At 30.6% G+C, this 22,607-nt stretch overlaps 1 protein-coding gene across 2 annotated transcripts in view; it reads left to right on the forward strand.

Moving 5' to 3' along the window:
- Window positions 1-22,607, forward strand: part of LOC129984054 (calcium/calmodulin-dependent protein kinase kinase 2-like) — a 212,268-nt gene that overhangs the window by 104,784 nt on the left and 84,877 nt on the right. For both annotated transcript variants that reach the window (XM_056093823.1, XM_056093822.1), the window contains exon 3: window positions 12,427-13,516. In XM_056093823.1, coding sequence (XP_055949798.1) covers window positions 12,427-13,516 — 1,090 coding nt within the window. The remainder of the gene's footprint in view (window positions 1-12,426; window positions 13,517-22,607) is intronic.

Genomic DNA, 22,607 nt, shown 5'->3' on the forward strand with positions numbered 1-22,607 from the left:
TGTAACAAATATGTATACAATGTATACAATTTGTACAATGTAACAAATATGTATACAATGTATACAATTTGTACAATGTAACAAATATGTATACAATTTGTACAATGTAACAAATATGTATACAATGTATACAATTTGTACAATGTAACAAATATGTATACAATTTGTACAATGTAACAAATATGTATACAATTTGTACAATGTAACAAATATGTATACAATTTGTACAATGTAACAAATATGTATACAATTTGTACAATGTAACAAATATGTATACAATTTGTACAATGTAACAAATATGTATACAGGTATACAATGGTATAACAAATGGTTCAAAATAACGAAGACATATTCTTGAAGAGATAAAGAAAGGAAGCAATATTTGAAAATACATGCATGAAAGTGAAGTACCCCACACATGTAAATATGTACTCTAGAGATTTTAGGAACAGCATAAAGGAACATAATAACCAAAAGCAACATATAGAATAAAAATGAAGTAAAACAAAATTCCGTGGGGAATTTTGATTTTGAAGAATTCTATGATTTGAAGAGTTCATTGTTTTGCCCCAGTTTGTATTTGCGTAATGACATATTTGCGTTTCAGCATCTGAGCAGCTGCTCATTGGAATGTAGGAATCGCATCAGGTTTTCGATCTTCTTGTATGGGGATTTGAAATGAGATTTCGAAGTTAAGAAATTTTACAAGCTTTTGGCGGAGTTCTGATATGGTAAGAAATATTAAGAGGACAAGACATTGCGAAGTGGAAAGATGAATTTTCTTTGTCGCATGCACTATCGCTCGATTCAACCACTTTCAATTTTTTTTTAAAGTTCGTATTAAAGTGGAAGTTCTTAAATATCATTTCAGTTTTATTTTTCCCAAGCAGAACGCAAATATAACAGCTGAATCAAACTAAAAATGGGTAAAATAATGTTGACATCGTTGAAAACTCAATTTTTGACAATATTTTTTTTTTTTTTATTTTTGAATCGTTTTCGTTATAAAATCGTTTGAATCTGGTTTCTCATACATTTTTTTGAAATATAACTTTATTATTAGAATTATATAGCATATTTTATATTTTCAATTTATAAGTATCTTCTTACACAAAACGTCATAAATTAAAATCTAATAAATATATTTTATTCAAATTCTATAATTTTTATTCGATATGTTCTACAGTTTCTGAACTATACTATGAACAATCGTTCTTTAAAAAACGATTTTTCAGTTGTTTTAATGCTGCAAAATGCAAAAAAAATCTTATATTTATCAGCCGAATCTTTGTATTTTAATAGAAATATAGCTCATTTCTTAGTCCGGATACTGGATAAAATATTTAACGTATTATTTCAAAATCATTTTATAAAATAGAAAGTATCTCGGCCTTTTCATTCTTTAGCCATCCTCACTAAATTCCCATATTTGAAAACATTTGTCTTTTAACTGATATCTTTTTAAAATATACTTTATTTTAAAATTCAAAGATATAACAAATTTCAAAAAATTCCTCTCGGATTTCTTCAAATGTCTTAATAATGCAGTTTCCTTTCATTCTCAAAATAAAGAAATAAAAGATAGAGGAAACTGGAATTTCTTGAATATTTTCAGTTTTTGTTATCTGAATGGAGGAAATAACCAAAAATATAAATTTTGTAGATGCAATTTCAGTTTTCCTTCCTTCTTCTAGAACAACAACAACAACAACAAAATATGATGAACACTAGGCGATAAAAGTTAATTCTATAAAACATTTTATGCGAATATTTTTTTTATTTTTATCTAGAGTGCAACATCTGTAAAAGAATTTGCCTGAATTTTATCGATGAGTTATTTTGTAGCTACAAGAATACAGTTCCTAAATAGATGTATCTCTTGAATAAAAAGCAGTTGAATTATTGATCAGATATATTCATTCTAGAAACTATAAAGAAAGACGTATATGGGCTGATATATGATTATACTTTTAACATTTATTTTAGAAACAACAATGCAATTTTTCAATTTTTATTCTAAATAAGATATAAAGTAAAGGTAAAATATTACCACCATTCTTTTTAATTTCACCCTATATTCAGATAAAGAAAGTCATGCAGACAGTCTGGATTTTCTCCGAATATAAAAATAAAATTTTATTTTAAAATTGTTTTCATTTTCATTTTTTTTTAAATTTTAGATTGTAAATTTTTTGCAATCTACATTATTAACTCTGATAGAGAGTAATTACAGAATTTTTACCTAGTATTGATTATGCTTCAATAATAAAAAGTCGTTTGATTTATTCATCAATTCCGGGAATAAATTTCCAAGCAGAAATTCTATCGAACGGTAAAATTTTGAATTAATTTCAGGGCTCAAATTTTATTCTACTTCTTTCTTTGCCTCATTTAAATTATTCGATTTTTTGCTTGAGAAAACAAAATATGATTCTACTAATTACTTAGCTTTTTTTTTTTTCTTTCTTTTTTTTTTTTTTTTTTTTTTGGCTGGAAACGTCCTTGAAATTAATGGCAGTTTTACCCTTGAAAATTTATTCTTTTATCCAAACCATATGTTTCCCTCTTGCTAAGAAGTTTGGTTTTTTTCTTCAAAATTAAATTTTTAGGAAAGGTTCGAGATCAGTAATTTATTCATATTTGATTTTTTCATAGTTTTGGAACTGAAACTCGTGCTTCTGTGCGATATGTTTGAGTTCATATTCAGTTTAGCTGTATCAAATACAGCCTGGTACTGATATCAGATGGTACCTGATACTTTTAGCTGATACAGCTTATAACGGATTTTTCCCATTGGAATGAAACTGGGTTCTCAGTAGGCACCCATTGTTGCAATTGATTGGTAGAAATATGATTCTAATTTGGGATTTCGCATTTTAGACGAAGTTATTGGCGACGATTCCCCAATAGTCGTGATTGACGGGTGGGTGAGAAGAGGCTTTATTGTTATAGTTAATATAGGAGAAGGTAGAGATTATCTAGTGATATGTGTATGTAAAAAGCAGAATTTTATATAGTTAAAGATAAACATCTCACCTTCTTATAGCGTCGCTGAGGCAGGGCAGCAAATCAGGCACTACTTTGTATCAGATTGATATAGTTTCAATAGATTGAAAACGATTGGAACCGAATATATTATCAATCGAATTCAAACACTGATACCGAATATTTAAACTTCTAATTATGTATCAGTTTAGTGCACCTGATACTTTTGCGTCACGGATTCATTGTGTTAGGTTCATACAACATTGCCCTATCTACTGTGTAGCCTTTTGTGATGAGAAAGTTTTTGTGTCTATTTGTGATCTCAATCCGGTAATATACAAAATTACCTGCAAACACAAAAAATAACTTAAAATCTTTTCAGCTTGAGTTATCATGGTTTATTTATTTATTATTTTTTTCGATTTTAAATAATTTACTTTTTTTTTCTTTATTTGTCGCTAAATCAGGGTAAAAATTATATTTCCCATGAAAAATAAGCCCCTTTTATAAAACAAATTTCAGAATGGTATTTACGATAAAAAATTGCATGTTTAGAGTTTTTATTCCTAAATGATTGGTCGTAGAGAAGAAAATTATTTAAATAGAGAAATTAGTAGTAATTTTTACTGAAAATTAAAGTATCTGTTGACTATTTATCATCAACGATATCTTCAACAGAGTTTTCATTTCCCTTTCAAACCAATGTTTTGATATTTTATCGCAGTATATTACTTCTGCCAATTGGATGGTAGTTTAATATTAGTATTTTGTATTGAATTATTCCTGTTAATCATTTGAATGACGAACGATTAATTAATTTATACAATAATTTCTAAATGATTTTATTACACTAGACTAGTTGCTTTTGGCGACTAGTTGGTTCTCTAGAGATACTGATTATATTTAATTTCATTTAAATAGTTTAAATGTAATTTAAGGTCCATAATTCAGACAAATTAATTGTATTACATTAATTGTTTTCGTATGTTGTACCCATTATGGACGTGAGGAGAATTCCCATAAAATAATACCGCTATTAAAAACATGATTGTTTAATTCAGCTATCTTCTAAATTTGGTGGTATTGTGAATTCACATTTTTATTCGTTTCTTAAATTATAGAGATATCAAACAGAATCCGCCTTTGGCTTTCAACTTTGAAAGAAAATCACGCTGTTGAATAGTTGAAATAATGAAAACTGTTTGAATTCCAGAGTAACAATGTAATCTATTATTAGAATATCAGAAAAAAAAATATTTAAAATATTACTATTTTTTTTTAATTTCATGGTTTCTAAATTAGTGCTAGTGAAATTGTATTTTAATCAATAACTATTTTATATTACATATTTATTTTTACATTTTTATTGTTTTTACTTTTTTTTATGAATAGTCGCTAAATTGGAAAAATATAAAAGTTGTTTTTGTGCATTAATATTTTCGTATATGTTACAAGAAAAACGCCAAAATTCAATTTATTTTCTAATTATTTAAAATTTGTATCAAAATTACAAAAACATCTCTAAAGTGCACATTTTTAACTCTTCGAAATATATAGGGTCCAAATTTTGTATCTGTAGCTCAAATGGTTTCACTGGTAGAGCACCAATGCACACACATACATCGTTGTTATTAGCAGAGATGCATTTAGGGTTTGATTAATGCTTCTAAGATCTGTTACCAATACTCGGGGATAGAATATGTGTGACTATCGAATATATATATTTTCAAAACATCCTGTACATATATATGCAATGATATTTTAAACTTTAATTTCAATTTAATTAATTTCCAAGGTTTTAGCCCATAGTAACTTCATTCTAAATTATTCTCTTATTTCGTGATCCAATTCTACTTTTTCTATTTAATTAATTCAAGAGTAGCTTTGTAAAATTGCTGAATCGGCTAAAAGCCTAACTTTCCCACACACCGCGTGAAGGGACAAAATACCGCTGACGAGATACATTCTTTTTTAAAAGACCCCGTGTTTCCCCTACCTCTTCGACGCGTGTAACGAAAATCCCTATCGAAATCTTAATAATATATCAGTACTGTAAAGAAATATTTTCCCTATCAAAATCTCAGGTTATATAAGACCAGGTATAAAATGTTCAAGAGCTTTTTCCTCATTCCTTTCTGTGTCGTTCTGTGTGCTCATCGCTTGTACATATGCCTGCTTCTTCAAAATGAAATAAAGTGATGCCACGAAATTGAAAGTTTCTTCACTGTCTTCAAAACTGCATCCTGCTTCACATAATTATATATATATATATATATATATATAATATGATTTGATGAAAGATGAGCAATTAATTTCGTAATTTCTGTACAATATTATATATATGTATATATTTTGCCCCAAATAGAATACTTGCGATAAATTAGCATGAATTAAGTAGCAGAGTTATTGTGTTTCTGCTGATAAACTGAACACAGATAGATAAATATCTTGCATTTAAAAAATTCCTTTTAAATATATCAAGATAACTAATAACAGGGTAAACATCCGTAGCAAAAATATTGAACCGCCATTTCTCTTGGTACTATTTTTTCTCTAATCTCATTTAAAAATTTGTGCACAGCTTCATAATACTTTCACAAGTATGAATATATAATGATATTGTCATAAGCCATATCCATGTTTTCATAGTTGCTATTGTTTTCTTTGAAAATAAAAACCAGCGATAAAGGCATATTTAAAACCTTCTCGCATACACTTTAATAAAGATGATTTCTCAGTGAATGTCATGCATGGTATTAACGTATAATAATTGCGAAATATTAACCTTAGGTGCGAATTTATAATTTTTATTAAATCTATCGTATGATCCTTGGCGAGTGTTTTTGGCGATTAATCCTTGTGTGGGTTAAAAATAAGATGAAATCAAATTTGGGCTTTATATTTTAGATTTTCTTACTTTAGATTTTTGGCTTTAGATTTTCCTATCTGATTCTAATTTCTAATTTTGGCACAAGCTGAAGACACAAAATCACGTACCAAAGTTGATATATTTAAGCCATTGCGTTTTTGAATTTTCGCATTTACATGTTCCTGAAAGTACAGACTGTCTGTCTGTACTTTCTGCCAATCCCTTTTTGGATTTGGCTCAAATTTTGGTACGTGTACTCAAGTTTTTAAATCTGTGTATGAATTATACTTATCTATATCTCTTCTTTTTGTAGTTATTGTGCTAATTTATATTCAAACGAGCTGTCGGATAGATTTACTCTAAACGGATTTTGCTCAAAATTTGACAGAAGTCTACAAATTTGGTTTTAAGCACGTATACAGGGCTCAAACGTCTAACTCAAAGCTTATTTGAGTTGTCTTTGTCAAAGACGGGCAGGCGAACATTTTCGGAAAAGTGGGTTTTTCGAGGTCAGAGAGGTCTAAAGCGCGGGGATTCCCGAAAATCTCGTGTTCGACATCTTTTGATGATTATAGCACTTTTTCTATACTTCGTATGTGAGAAAATAAAATAAAAAGAAAAGGAAATAATGATTTACATACTATCTTGTTCCTTTGCAAATCATTCATCAATTTGAAGAAATGTTTTTCTCAGCAAGAATCGTGATGAATAACATGAATCTACACCATTTTGATTCCAAAACTTTTCCTCTATCGTTTTTTTTTTAACTGATTAAAATGAAACCGATCTCTTTTGTTGAGTTTGAAAAAAATAAATTACATTTTTCCAAACCGCAGAGTTGATTAAGTTTTATTTTTTGCTGAAGCCCCACAACTTGATCCGATAGGAAAAGATAGTTTTACTCTGTTTTATTTATTATTCATTTTGATTTATATGCAATCTAAATTTCCTCTCTCTGCTTTTAAACTTTGTTAACAAAATAATTTTTATGCGATTTTTCTATTATTAATAAATCCTGTTTAATTGCGATTCAATCTGACTTTCTTTTGTTTACTAGATACCTTTTTAAAATTAAAAACACAAATTTTTTGTAGTTTGAAGTGAATCTTTGGAACATTCGAAATTAATTTATATCTATGCAGTGGAAAGTATGTTAATCTTAAATAAAATTTTCTGGTTCAAGAGAAATTTTTCTTCTCTTAAATAATTTTCTGTATTATCCACGCCGCTCAATGATAAGCATTTTAATCTTAAATAAATTTTTCTGGTTCAAGAGAAAATTTTCTTCTCTTAAATAATTTTCTGTATTATCCACGCCGCTCAATGATAAGCATTTTAATCTTAAATAAATTTTTCTGGTTCAAGAGAAAATTTTCTTCTCTTAAATAATTTTCTGTATTATCCACGCTGCTCAATGATAAGCATTTTAATCTTAAATAAATTTTTCTGGTTCGAGAAAAAATGTTCCCGAGAATAATTTACTGTATTATCTACGCTGCTCAATGATAAGACATTTTTTTTACAGTTTTTAGATGGTGAAAAGCTGTAATCTTCGATTTCACGCGTTTATTATAATTCAGTAAAAGTTATCCACCATTAAAATATTTTTTAAAAAAGAAATATTCTGTGTTTATTTATTCAGAAGTATTATCAAGTATCTATATTTTGCCTAGACGTATTTGAACTTTATTGATTAGAATCTCTAGATAATTTTTGTTCAAGGAAGGGGGGGGGGGTAAAATTGCGAAGTTATTCTTCTAAATCGTTTTACTCCTTTGCTGAATGTATAGTTGTTTTCAAGATACGTAATGCGATATTATTTGGAAAAATTTAAACATTAAGCCAGAGTTTATTAGTTTTGAATTGACTAGATTTTGAATTGATTAGTTTGAATTGACCAAATTTGACTAGATCATTCATTGTTATAGCAATCGGGTCTGTCCTTTTACCATCAAAACCAATATATATATATATATATATATATATATATATATATATATATATATAATATATACAGTGGTGGCCAAAAGTGTGGACATTTTTTGAAAGTTTCATGTTTTTCAACTTCGCGTGTTTGTAGAATATATTAATTTTCACTTAAATACAAATGTTTATATATCAAATTGAAGGTAATTTAATGTAAAATTTAATAACAAAAACAGTATTACAATATCTGTATTACAAAAAAAAGTTACGCTCATTTTAGTAAGATCTATCTTAAATTTGCATTTTTTTAAAGTGATACTTACACGATCAGTACTTAGTAGGATAACTCTTGTTTTTTAAGACAGCTTCACAGCGTCTTTTCATCGAGTGAACGAGTGTTTGGAGTTCATCTTTCGTAATCACATGGTGCCAAGAATCAATTATAGATTCAATAAGTTGTCTTTTATTGGATGGACGTAGAATTTTCAAACGTTGCCACAAATTTTCAATTGGCTTGGGATCAGGGCTGTTTCCTGGCCATGGTAATACATCTATGCCTTTATTTTGAAACCATGCTTTGCATAATTTTGCTGTGTGGCATGGAGCTGAATCCTGCTGAAAAATAAATGGTGATTTGTTGGGGAAGAAATCCCCTATGGAAGGTATCAATTTTGGTTCCAGGACAGTTTCGATGTATTTTTTGGCATTCGGGATGCCATCAATCACTTGAATTCGGCCCACACCATCTGCAGACATGCCCAAATCATGGCATTTGTTGTTGTATGTATAGTTGTTTCAATGCAATCAGGATGTAGTGCTTCACCTACTCTACGTCTCACGTATTTTCTACCATCACTACCAAAGAGCGATATTTTAGTCTCATCGCTCCAGATTACTAGCTTCCATTGATTTTCTGTCCATTTAATGTGTTCTTTTGCCCACTTAACTCCTTTTTCGCGTTGCTTTTGATTTAAATATGGTTTTTTTCCTTGGAATTTTAGCTTGTAGTCCAAATCCTGATAACCTTCTTCTTATTGTTCTTGAACTTACTGCAATACCCGCTGCATTCATTTAACATCTAATAGCATCTGATGAAATTTTTCTATCTTGAAGGCATAGCCGTTTAATTTTTCTATCGGCAGTAGCACTTGTGCATTTTTTTCGGCCTGATTTGGCCTTATTTTCCACTGATTTCGTTTTTTCATAACGTAAACAGAACTTTCGTACACCAGAACAAGTCACTGAACCAGCAACTTGTCTTGCAATTTCAGCATAGGAGAGGCCATTTTCTCTCAATATGACAATTCGGCTTCTTTTTGTAGATGTCCAATCAGTTCTTGTTGGTGACATTGTTTAAAATTAGTTTAATTAAAACAAAAGGACTTAAAATATTCAAAAACAACAATACTCTATTTAATTGTACTATTAAATAATCTAAAATCAGAGGATAAGGATGGCTTACGACTATTGATGAGGTTTCACAGACTTTCATATCAAATAAAAATTGGCAGAAACGAACCAGTGGATGGGGCACTTGTTTTTCTCCATTGAAAAAGTAGAGTAAAGTAATATTTTTTTAAAAAATTATCTGGTAAATAAAGAGTGGAGAAAGAATTCGGTTAGTAATATTATATCTAGTCTTACATAATATTTCAGTAGATGTCATGAACTCTCATATATGAAATATAAATTGGCGAGATCGGGGGTGGTGCTTGGGACAGGAGAGAGATAGAGAGCCTTTGGCTTTCTTATTTGTTTCAAATATACAGGGTGTCCCTGAATTCATAGGCTAAACTTTAAGAGTATGTGAAATACGTATAAAAAGCATATTTGTATAGCAGTGTGGGATCGAAAATTAAATGTTTCCGCGGAAAAAACAAGAAATGCTTAGAAAAGGAAGAGATAGCTCTTACATAATATTTCAGTAAGTACACAAATGTGCCACCACTAGTATCCACTGTGCAGGATTAGTAGCGTCTAGCAAGTAATTTGCGTATGCTCCTTCGAAGGTGCCAGATGTGCCATGAAAAGCTGGAGCGGTAACTGAAATTTTTGCAATGAAATTTTTATCAAAGTCATTGGAAGTCTGGTAGACACTACATTTTCCCATTTTTTGCACTTACTTGTTCCGCCTACACTTTTGATATCCGACACCATACTGCTAGAAAAACAAATGCTTCTTTATATGTATTTTACCTACCCTTAAAGTTTAGCCCATGAATTCAGCTTCTCACTGTACAGATGAATTACCTATTCCCATGAAGTGAGTATATATTAAGTTAAATACAGTTTAACATCTTTTCAGTTATGTTTGTTATTCCACGAATAATTAGGCACATGTAAAGAAAGAAAACATTTGCAATAATTACATATGTATCTTAACTTTGCTTTAACTTCAGCATGATAAAGTGTAAGGAGCAAATAAGGTGTATTTTGAAAAGCAGTTGTGTTTCTTGAGTGGGAAATGATAAAGATATTGATTCTGAATATTTCCTCAGCAGCAGAAGTAACAGAGAAGCGACGATCGACTCTTTCAGCATTTATTTTTCAGAAGGAAAGAGAATATTTTTTTTTCTTTTCTGAATATGTAGAATAAGCTCAATAGGAAAAAAATAATAAAAACTCCCTTCATCTTTTTACTAGATATGTTCCCTCGTTTTTTTAGTATTAAAATTTAGAGAGTGGTTGCATTTATTGCTTAAGGTTTTGAAAGAAAATGGAAGTATTTTAGCAAGCTTAAAAGCTTTTCTCTTATCTACATATCGTTATTCATTTCTTTTTCTTTTTTGTTATGACTAGTAATTGGGAAGATTCACGAAATAATACTGTTTCATGCCTGTTTCGTATAGGATTTTAGGAATAGCATTTTTGAAAGAGGATTTGTCAGCAAAAATTCTGCAGATTCGCCGAATTCGAGAGTAGCTTCTCCTTAGATTTTTTTATATATTTGTTTTTATTTTTTAAAGTAAAATTGATCACATTTAGATTTAAAGAAACTAATAGGTTCGATGGTAATTATGTTTTTTTCTTCTTTATAGTTTTTCATGTGCTATGTTTACAAAGAGAAAGTATTATGATAATCGAAAAATTTAAACTTGATGTTTTTCAGAATCTTCTCGTTTTCAAGCCCCCATGAGTTGAAAAAACACATTTTTGATATCTTCATCTGTCATTCTGTCTGTCTGACCGTGAATATGTTAATACAAAAAAAAAAAAAAAAAAACTTGACAGAAGTGGAGGAGATTTAAAAAAAGAAATTTCTACATTTTTTTTTAGCTTTTAAACAAAATCTATCATCGGAAAATATTTGTTTAACTAAATACTAACAAATACGACGTCTAAAAACTTGAAGAGTCAAATAAATAAAAATTGGTATATTCATTTAGTTTCTGAAGTATTGATTTCTGTCGATGTGTGAATCAAATTCATCCGTTAGTACCTTCGCATGCTTGTAAACTTGATAGCTCTAAAAATCCATAAAATAAATAAAATTTAGTAAAATCACAACAATTTTCACATAATTTGCTATTGACAAATCTGTAAAGAATATATTAGTTATTTGATATTTTTAGAATGCAATATACTTCATATGTAGCTTTCAAATTAAAATGCTAAATTACTTATGACTTAAGTAGCATTTAAAAAAAAATTGCATTCTCTTGATAAATATTTTTCCAACACCACTGATTTCTGATCTGCCTAGCCGACATTGCATATTATTCGGGATATCTTTTATTTTATTCACTAGCAAAGAAGTTTCTTCTACTTTTCAAATCTTAATTTATTGCCAAATTAATTTGGTTCGGTATTCCGGACTTAACTTTAAAAATGTAAGTGAATATTGCGGTATACCTTTTATAAAGCTCACGTGGGAAAAAAAACTTTATTATCAGATTGCCGTTTATTTAACCATAATCGTGTACGAGAAGTAACACTTTTTTGATATCACGAAGGTCTATCGTGTTCTTATATACATGTACACAATTACTTCTAAAGACGAATTTTTCTTACCTTAATCTCCTTTATCTTTTTCTATATTCATTTTGCTCTTACTTGCTTTTTTTCTCATTTATTCCTCGTTTTTTTTATTATTTAAATTTATTTTAATAAAAATCGTTTTCTTCTATTAACTTTGTTAGTTTCCAGAATTATTTTTTTTATTTTCTGATTCATATGTATTTCTATTTTTCACTTTGTTTATGTATTTACTTTATTTATCTTCCATTTTATTTTCCTTTTACTGTATTTATTCTTTATTTTTTGTTTTATTTCTTGCTCTCTTTGTATTTATGTATGTTATTTGTTTTATTTTGTTTACATTCACTGTACTATATAAGATTTCTGTATATATTATGCCTTTAAGCTGAAAGATTTATATTGAGGTAGTCAGTCCTCTCTCTTCCGAATGACTAATGCCAGTGCAATAAAGATATAATTTTGCTCTTGGTCATTGTGCCAAAATTGTACATATGTAGCAATTTTGAATCGAATACATTATAATTTATCTAAACATCTGATCAGTTCATAATACTATCCCTGACTGTATTCTGAACATACTCATTCCTGACTGTATTCTGAACAGTTCATTTTATTTGAATTTTAAATATCTTACTCATTTGTTAAATTAGCAGATCTTTTATTTCCAGGTTAAGTGATTTGTATGCCGAAGAGAAGAAGATTGAAGCATTGAACTGTATAGCAAAACCTAAGTGCCAAAGGATACAAAATCTGACTTCAGAGCAGAGTGGCTACACATACCAGACTAAAGATGAAGCCGATACAGATAAGTTCAGAAACAGCCATCAGTCCATACCTTTGCCTTTGCCTTTGCCAACCAAACACCAGCCAAACAAGACATTTTTCAATACGCATTATACTAATCCCGAGCTAAGTTCCGATATTGTTCACGATCGAAATTCTCAAACAAGCCATCTCGTTTCGAAATCCCACAAACTAAACGGCGCACATAGATTCGCCAATGCTTCAAATTCAGAAAGTGAATCTGCAAAGAGTAACATCGCCTTCAACCATTCCCACAATCCATCCTCCCAAGAACTTCTTTCCGGAAGTGCTTTATCTGGCGCACATGCATCGAACCAATTTCAAATCAGAGCTTCACCACCTGTTGATTCCTCGGCTTTTGATAGGCAAATAGATTCCTCTTCTTCTTCTCAGCTACAACAAGACACTGATGAATCCAAACAAAGCTTGGGCAACGATTCTTTAGCTTCTTCACCTATCGTAGTAACATTAGAACATTGCCAGGCGAAACCAGCTTGGGAACCCCCTTATTGCTCAAAAGGTGCTCGAAGCATTTCATTTGATCAGTCTTTAGCTAACAAGCATGAGCACGCAAATAACCTTTGCGAGAGGATGTCCACCCTTTCTGTGGATCATACTTTCAGAAAAGCTTCCCTCCCTATCACTGTTTCTGAACCAGAAGCTTCTTCGCAGTCTTCTGATCTGTGGGCACCTGTTAGGACTTTCGCAAGGTGCAGTCGGAATTCTGTTCCTCGAATCACTTACAGCAGATCTAATGATACGCACACTGTTTCATCGACAGGAGAGAGTCGCCCAATATATCCATCTTTGCCATATTCTCCATTCTGCTCGCCAAATTCATCGCCAAGGCTCCCAAGGCATCAACTGCCCAGGGAAAGTCGTAAAGTGCATCTGGAATCGCATCCTGACTATGAGCAACTAAATCATTATCGTCTAAAAGGAGAAATTGGTCAGGTGAGTGAATTTTGAACTAAAAACAATTATATCAATAATATTTTCATAAATTTTCTTTATGTATTATAATATTTCTTTATTTCATAACTAAACTAACAAATGATGACTAGCTATTTATTGTCCACATTTCCCTTATAGACTGTTTTGACAAATGCTCGCTTTCTTTTATTAAAGCTAAGATATTTGTTTGCAAACCGTTTAAAAATTCTCTCAACAGTTAAAAATTATTTTTATTTTGTATCTATATTGCATCTATTTCTAGTATTCATCCTCAATTTTCTCATATACATCCAGAAAGCATATAGTCCAAACGTTGAATATTTACATCTGTAGCGTGTAAAACCATTGTAAATTTTGCACGAAGGCCACGATTTAGATTTTATTCATCCGTCATATTTTGTTTTTAAATTATTGTGATAACAAATAGGTAACGGCCGTAAGACTACTTCATTTTGATGAATTTTATCCATTATTTGATATAGATCTGGAATGTAAATGAAGACCTATATCCGATGTCATTTATTGCCCACTGTGAGTTTCTGAGTTGCCATGTTATATGTTCGAACGCATGGATAAATATCATAGTAAATGAAAGTTTAGATCCAGAATGATTCAATAAGTACATATTTACCAAAATCTTAAAATTGTACTTTTGAATGATTGCAATAATTCGTAAATGGTACATCAACAATCATGAGAATTCTGGCTGTTTGATTTTCTCATATATTCAGACAATATAGCACCGTGTTTTCAACTCTCCAAATACGCTTAGTACCTTCTGCCTCTCCTGAATGCATCATACGGATAGCTTTCGGAAGTAAGCAGCAAACCCTTCAAAGTCATAGTAAGTTAGATCCCAACCCAATTCGAGATCTGCGCGTATATTGGGTTCTCTATTTCTTAGTATAATGGAGAGAATCTAGCACGAATTTTGGAAGTCTTCAACCGATTGGGTCTACATGTCTGTATAAATACATGATTTTGGTCAGAAAACTGGATACTAAGTTTTTTTTTTATATAAGTCGCTTATTTTTTAAGCTATCTTCTTGTAGCACACATATATTGTGTAATATTAGGCAAAATTTGCAATATTGTATAATACCACTCAGTTAACTACGGAAGTTAATTTTTTGAAGTTCCTCAAATCATCCTTTTTAAAGTCTAGCATTGACACATACATACATCGAACCCAATACAAATGGTTGTATAGTAGATTTTGCAAAATAAATCATCATAAAGCGAAAAATATTTAATTTTATAAGATAGGAAATTATACATTGACCGAGCAAGAATGAAAATTGGGACTGAGACATATCCACGTTGAATACACCTAACTGGTTGCTAATATTGTTGAACATTGCAAAATATTGGTACAATATTATGCAACTTCAATTACCTTCGTATAAATAGAAATAAACAGAAAAACAGATATCCACCATCAATTGGATCCCAATGTCAATATAAACCTATAATTTTGATCAAAAAACAGCTTACTAAATATTCTTTTTCTAAATAGTTAATTTTTGAGTTATCTCCTAGTAGACAGATTTATTGTACAATACTATACAGTATTAAACAATATTTGCAATACTGTATATCATTGTTGAATATTGGGATATAATGTGTGATATTGTACATTATGCTGCGCAACCTGTGTTGCCTTCATAAACGGGTGAATTGACACAGAGAGAGAGAGAGGGAGAAATGATCGATCTATTGTATTAAAATGTCATATTAATCTACAATTTTGGTCAGGGAAATACATACTAAATTATCTTTATCTAAATCGATCATCTCTAAGTCATTTCCTAGTAGTACACATATATTGTACGCATATATGAAATACCTCACAATGTTGTACAATTGTGTGCAGCAGACTGTGAAACCTAAGTCTCCTTCTTATTTAAGAGAATAAACAGATAGGCAGGTGTACACTTCACTGAAAAATTCGATCAAAATTTGATAAACATTTACTTTCTTGGTTTCAAATGTATGAACTAAGTTTCATGTATCTAGTTGATCTTTTATGTACCACGGCAACTCTTTTCCCTTCAATGGCTTCTGAAGCACGAGAGCAATTTACAAATTGGGTGTTAAAATCACTTACCAAATTTCATGATTCTAGATCAATACGATTTCAGCTGTTGCGCTCACAAACAGATTTACAAGCATAGTGACAAAAATATATCTTTCGGATTCAGAAAGGTCTGGAACGTTGTAATAAGATTCATCAAAACCTCGAGATTTGACGAATACAAGATATTTTGATAATACAAGACAGTATTTGTAATACAATCTCTCGAGATATTTTGACGAATACAAGATATTTTGATAATACAAGAGAGTATTTTTAATACAATCTCTCGAGATATTTTGAAGAATACAAGATATTTTGATAATACAAGAGAGTATTTGTAATACAATCTCTCGAGATATTTTGAAGAATACAAGATATTTTGATAATACAAGAGAGTATTTGTAATACAATCTCTCGAGATATTTTGATGAATACAAGATATTTTGATAATACAAGAGAGTATTTGTAATACAATCTCTCGAGATATTTTGAAGAATACAAGATATTTTGATAATACAAGAGAGTATTTGTAATACAATCTCTCGAGATATTTTGAAGAATACAAGATATTTTGATAATACAAGAGAGTATTTGTAATACAATCTCTCGAGATATTTTGATGAATACAAGATATTTTGATAATACAAGAGAGTATTTGTAATACAATCTCTCGAGATATTTTGAAGAATACAAGATATTTTGATAATACAAGAGAGTATTTGTAATACAATCTCTCGAGATATTTTGATGAATACAAAACCCTCACTTTGTATACTTCTTATACAAGGAAGTTAAAAGACTTTTTTTGGATTCTTTTCAGGAACAAGATATGACTTTTTACCCCACTAAATAAATTCATTCTATCTACTCTCGGAACCGAAACTTTAAATTAAATTTAATTAACTAGTTTATAGAATGTCTTCCACTTTACTTCAATTCCCATCTGTAGGGAAATATCTTCTATAAAACATTATTAAAAGAAGAATATTCTTCGAAAGGTTTCGAAGGTTTAATATTTGGGGCTCCTTAAAAGTATTTTATAAGTTCTCTAAAGAAAAATTTTAATCAAGTCAAATCCCTTCTCTCTATCAATTTTAGCGGAAAAGATGTTCGCGGAAGTGAAGCAATCTAATATTCAAATATTCCATCTCATTTTCAAAGGCAGCGATGAAGTAAGGAGTGAATGTATTATTGTTTTTTGGTCCGTCTCATGTGCATACAGAAGGTTTTATTTCAAATATCGGTTTCACGTATGGGTAATATAATGAATTTTCTTTCGAACGCACGCAGGGTAGATTTCTTAAGGTTGAGGTATTTTCTAAATTGTTACAATGTAGAACTATGGGAGAAAATAAGTGAATTTCTTTCAATCTTTTTTTTTCGGTGTCTTAATTTTCGTGTAGGTGAAATTTAAATTTTAATCTAAACGAATTAATTCTTTTTTACTTTCTCATTTACATAGTATAGAGAAAATATACTAATCATTAAAAAATTCGAACTTGAGATTTTGTCCATTCTACACGTTTTAGACCTCCTAAAGTTCGAAAAGAACATGTTTAGAAATTTGTCTATTTGAATATAAATTAACGTGATAACTGCAAAACGAAGAGAGCTAAGTGGATAAAATTAGGTACACTAATTTAGCATATGTATTGTAGACATCTGTCGAATTTTGAGCTAAATTCAATAAGCGATTTGCCATTTGTACTTTTAGAAACATATAAATGTAGTAACTCAAAAACAGAATTATCTAAATATATTAAATTTGGAATAGGATTTTCTGAATACAAATATGAATTTTGAACAATTGTTTGTTTCAATCGATTGAAAAAAAAAACTCACCTAAAATACAGATTAAATTTTCGGATGTTATGAAGCGCATGCCAGGGCTTCATCGCCAAAACACTCGCCAAGGATAACACGATGGATTCTGTAAAAATGCCAAATTCATGCCAAAGGTTAATATTTTGAAGTATTGTATGTCAATACCATACAAGAAGTACTTAGGTATAACACCTTTCATAGAGAATATTCTAGAAAGTTTTTTGGGGACCTCTTCTGCTGTTTAATTTCGCCATCTTAATTTTCCTGTAAGTAAAATCTAAATTTTAAACTAAATGAATTCATTTTTCGAAATTAGTTTTTTAGAATCATTTTATATAAGGTTCTATGAAATTTTCACAAATATATATTATAAAGCTTGTAGATTTGAAGAGAATGCCGACTGTATGAAATGATTCCTGAAAAAATTTAATTTATAAGAGCACTCTTTGGAACTATTTCAAAATTTGTCTTGTTTCTTTTTTGCAACATTGTTAATTTTTTCCTTTGCTTTATGCAGTTAAAGATGAATATACTTTTTTTATAGAATACTAGAATTGGTCATGAATCCTATTATCATACTGCAAAATTTCAGTTCATGTCGAAAACACTCTTGAAATATTTTCTCTCTTGAACTCCAACTAACTGGTATCAGTGTGCATGGCAAAATGTTGCATAGACATATAAAACAGTGTTTCCCGTGCCCATATCTGTTCTGCACACACAAACTGTTAAACCCTATTCTTCGGGAGGGGGAGGGGAGGAATCTGAAACAGGAATTTTGGCAATATTCTTTAGTTTCCCTTTCCCATCCCTTTTTATTGTCTCGTATATGTAGTATAGAGAAACTATAGTAATCGTCGAAAAACTCGAACTCGAGAGTTTGATTAATCTCCACGTTTTAGACTTCTATGAATTCGAAAGACATATTTTTGAAAAATGTCTATATATCTGCGAAAAAGTCAGCCATTTAACTATCCGACCCGCCACGAAGGCACACGGATTTAAACCATAAAAACTGAATGACCGGACCGCCGCAACAGCAACATTGGCGGGAACTGTGGTTGAGTCCCAAGGGCCATCACCGGCCACGGTACAACCCTCCCCGAAGAAAGTGCGTCCCGTAATCGATGGGAGGAGTTAGATCTTCCACCTATTAGTGTACCCTCCAGGGTGGCGAGATCCAACCACCATGCCGGAAGCATCTCATCCTCATTTCGAGGTGCCCCCCGAGGGTTATATCTGCGAGAAAGCTAACTCAAAAACGCTTAAAGCTAGGCTGTTGAAATTTAATCAACACTATACACTATATTTGCAGATTTCTATCAAATTTTGAATACAATCTGTTCAGAAGAGGTCAATCAGTATAATTTTTCGAATATTGGTTAACACGATAATTATAAAACGACGATAGCTATATAGATAAATTTCCTTACGCAGACTATACATGTTTAGTATATACATCTGTCAAATTTTGAGCCAAACGCAACAGCGGGTAGACTGTCCATCGGTCTGTTCTTTCAGAATTATGTAAACGCGGTAATTCAGAAACGCAGTGACTTAAATATATCAAGTTTTTTTATTGGATTTTGTGATTACAAGTACAGTTTTGTGTCAAATTTTTGTTTCATTCGGTTGAAAACCGTGTCTAAAACACAAATTCAAGTTTTGTATACTACTAACACAGGTCAGAGATTAATCGCCAAATAACTCGCCAAGAATGGATACGACGGATTTAGTAAAAATGCTAAATTAACGCCAAATGTAAATATTTCTGAACTATTGTACGCCAATACCCTGTAAGACGTTTTTTGGTCTGATAAGTTTATAAGAGAGCATGTAAGAACGCTTTGTAGAGACCACTCCTGTAGGTTTATTTTTAGTTTGTTTTCTCAGTTCATTTGTTTTAAATTTCACGCTAAAAAAGACATCTTCTCGCTTTTTATGTTTAATTCCAAATTCTTTTGTATTTCTTTGTTCCAAATAATTTTAATGCTTATTAAAAATATTTTGTTTTCTGAGAGAAAGATACATTTTGAATTACATTTTTAATTTAGTTTTGATGCATGATTTTTAGACAATTTCTTAGTATGGAGCGCATTAAAATATGAATCTGCTTATTTGATTCTGTTAAAATATACTAAATTGGCAAATGGCATTGGATTTAACAGTTTTAATTTTAAAAAGATAATAGCGACATTTTAGTACTGTTCGTTCCTGAGTTTATTAACGGATATTGATTTCAAGTCCTGTTATTGTTTCCAAAACTGATTTTTTGTTAATGCTGAAAGAAATGCATTGAATTTATTTTTATTCGCTAATGAAAAGCAATGTAATATATTAATTATTTCCATGTAAAATAACTCCCTAAAAGCTCACAGTTATTGGTGACCATAGATGAACTATAGGATGAAAATATAGAATATTATCTCAAATTACTTTTTCTGACACTGAACATTTTAAAATAAATTCAAAGAGAAAATGAAGATAAGTAGTCTTATAAAAACTGTAGGATTCAAATTTCTCTTAAGTTTTTTAGCCGTTATAGTAACCATCAAACTGGAATACGTTGAAATATTTAAATACGAAATATGGTTTAAGTATTTCAACAGCAGTGAGTTCTTTATCTTTAAGACCATTTCAAAGATTTTAATTGTAATTTGAGTGATTTACAATATATAATTAGTAAATATACTCACCATCAAACCTTTAGTGTGATAAGATAAAACTGATAGTGTAAACATTACATATTTATTAATAAGGTAAAGAAATCTGAGAAAATGCGTAATGCAAGGAGATGATGCAATGATTTCTAAAGGAGTTCGGAAGTTATAGCAGATAGAATCACTTTGAATTTGGTTGGATTAATTAATTAAACATTTGACATTGAAAATCTTTTCCCATAACTCGAATATCAAGAGAAACTGAAGGTAGTTAAAAGTTTTAATAATGCATAGAAACGGTAATGAGAACCAAGCAATCAGATTCGGTTTATAAATCTTTGAATTTGGGAATTTATTTAGAAGTCTATTGCATATATTTCAAACATTTGATGTTCAAATATTTGAAATTGAAGATAGGGTATTGAAATTAAAATTAGATGTTTGGTATCTCTCACACAGTAGTTGAACTGTAAACGAACTTTAGCCATTCAAAGAGGTCAATCTTTACATGGTCACTAAACAGTCTGCTACTGGAATTTTTCAGTAATAAAATGTCTTGTTCCTAACGATTTTTATGGAAAGTGACCTTTGGGAAAATTAAAAAAAATCAATATAAAGTTTATATAGTTAATAATTGCATTTAATTTTACTGTTACGAATATGTAACATTGTCACCTTACGCCGTAAGTCTCATGACAAGGAAAACATTTTTCTGATATAATAATGACTATTGATATCGAATCAGTGACACCCGGCCTTGGTGACAAAGGGATTATTGCCAAGACAAGAAATTCTTGATTGTTATTCATTTTCTGTTTTATATTTACATCTTTATTACTTTTCTAATGTTTCGCATTTGATGTATTCAAAGAGAAAAAATAATAAGCGTCAAAAAATTGGAACTCCTAAGTGTTTTCATATGTACACCACCGCTTGAGTCCAAACAACACATATTTAGAATTATGTCTTTCTTCACTCTATCTGTGTGTGAATATGATAGCTCAAAAACGCGTTGAGCTAGGCTTTTCTTTCCAAATTTTAGTCCGACAAATGCATTTTTGAAATTATATCTGTATATCTATCTGTCTGTAAGTTTCCAGAATTCTATTAAATTTTGAATCGAATCCATGCAGAGGAAATCTGTGTGCCCGGCTGTCTAAATAAAAATTAACACCATAATTATCCAAAAAAAATGAATTAGAATACATAGATATAGCATCCATGTTATTGCTGTATTTAATTGCACTTGCCATAGACAAGCCCACTGACTTTAGAAGTCAATGATTTTAAGCCAAGGGTGCGTCTCTTGTTTTTTCAGTAGCGCCATCTAGGGCCAAGAGTACGACTTAGCTACACACACGACACAACCCTTTTTACGGGGCGGACTTCATTCGTGCATTTCATTCACTCATCCACAAATTGTAATTTGGGATTGAATCGGAGAACGATCACCTGTGATCCAGTACCCCCAGTGGTATTATTACTCTCGACATAGAGGATTTTGTGACCACGACAGATTTATACGTGCGCCAGCCACCACACACACGGAGAGTCTTCGACCGGCGGGGTTCGAACTCGCAACCCAAGGGACGCGAATCCAACGCCCTACCAACCAGCTTATCTCGGCCCCTATAGCATCCATAATGTAGATATCAATCAAATATCAATCGCGGTGATAGCTATATCTCGACTTGTACTTCTGCAGGAATGGAAAGAAGATAACTCAAAAAAGCAGTGACTTAAATAAATAAGATGATTCTTATCTTGTAATTCCAATTCTAATTCTGCATCGTGTTTTAGTTTAATTCCGGTTAAAAAAAGACATCGAATATTTAGTTTTCTTGTACTTGCATGCTAAGCACATCAAAGTGTTTAATATCAAAATATCACACATTGTTAGGCTCTTTCGTAACAAGTATTCGCCAATGGCATACTTTAAATATTATGCAATAACCAGTTTTCTGTACTGTAATAATATGAAACACACTACTCTCATGTGCAGGACATTAAAAACAAAAATCGGAGCCTCCGCAACATTCACAATGTTGCCCAAGATTCGGGATTTTTTTCATGGTTAAGTAATTATGAATGTTGATGCGAGAAAGCTGCGATAAGACAGTTCCTTCACGCTCCTTTTATGTTAATTATCAAGTGAAAAAGTTAGCAAATGATATAAGAAATAAAAATACAGTCTTAAAAAAATAATTTCGATCCATATCGCAACCATTTCTAGTTGAAATGTATAAACCGTTGCTAATCTTATAACTGATAATTCAATTATCAACGTTGTTAAAAGACAATATTAGATTATCTTCTGTAATTTTGTTAAACATATGTATCTCGAAATGCGTGTTTCGAAAATCGTTGGCTACAGCCTAAAGGTATGTACTATTATGTAAAAATTCCTCAACGAAATGCAGTTCCTAAATAATTTCTTAATCTTACAAAATATTCCTTCTAAAAATTATTAAAGATTCACTCTTAGATAATTATTATTTATCATGTTTGCTGTCTAGCAAATTATTTTGTT

This window comes from Argiope bruennichi, chromosome 9, assembly GCF_947563725.1.
Source record: "Argiope bruennichi chromosome 9, qqArgBrue1.1, whole genome shotgun sequence".
Classification (NCBI taxonomy): domain Eukaryota; kingdom Metazoa; phylum Arthropoda; class Arachnida; order Araneae; family Araneidae; genus Argiope; species Argiope bruennichi.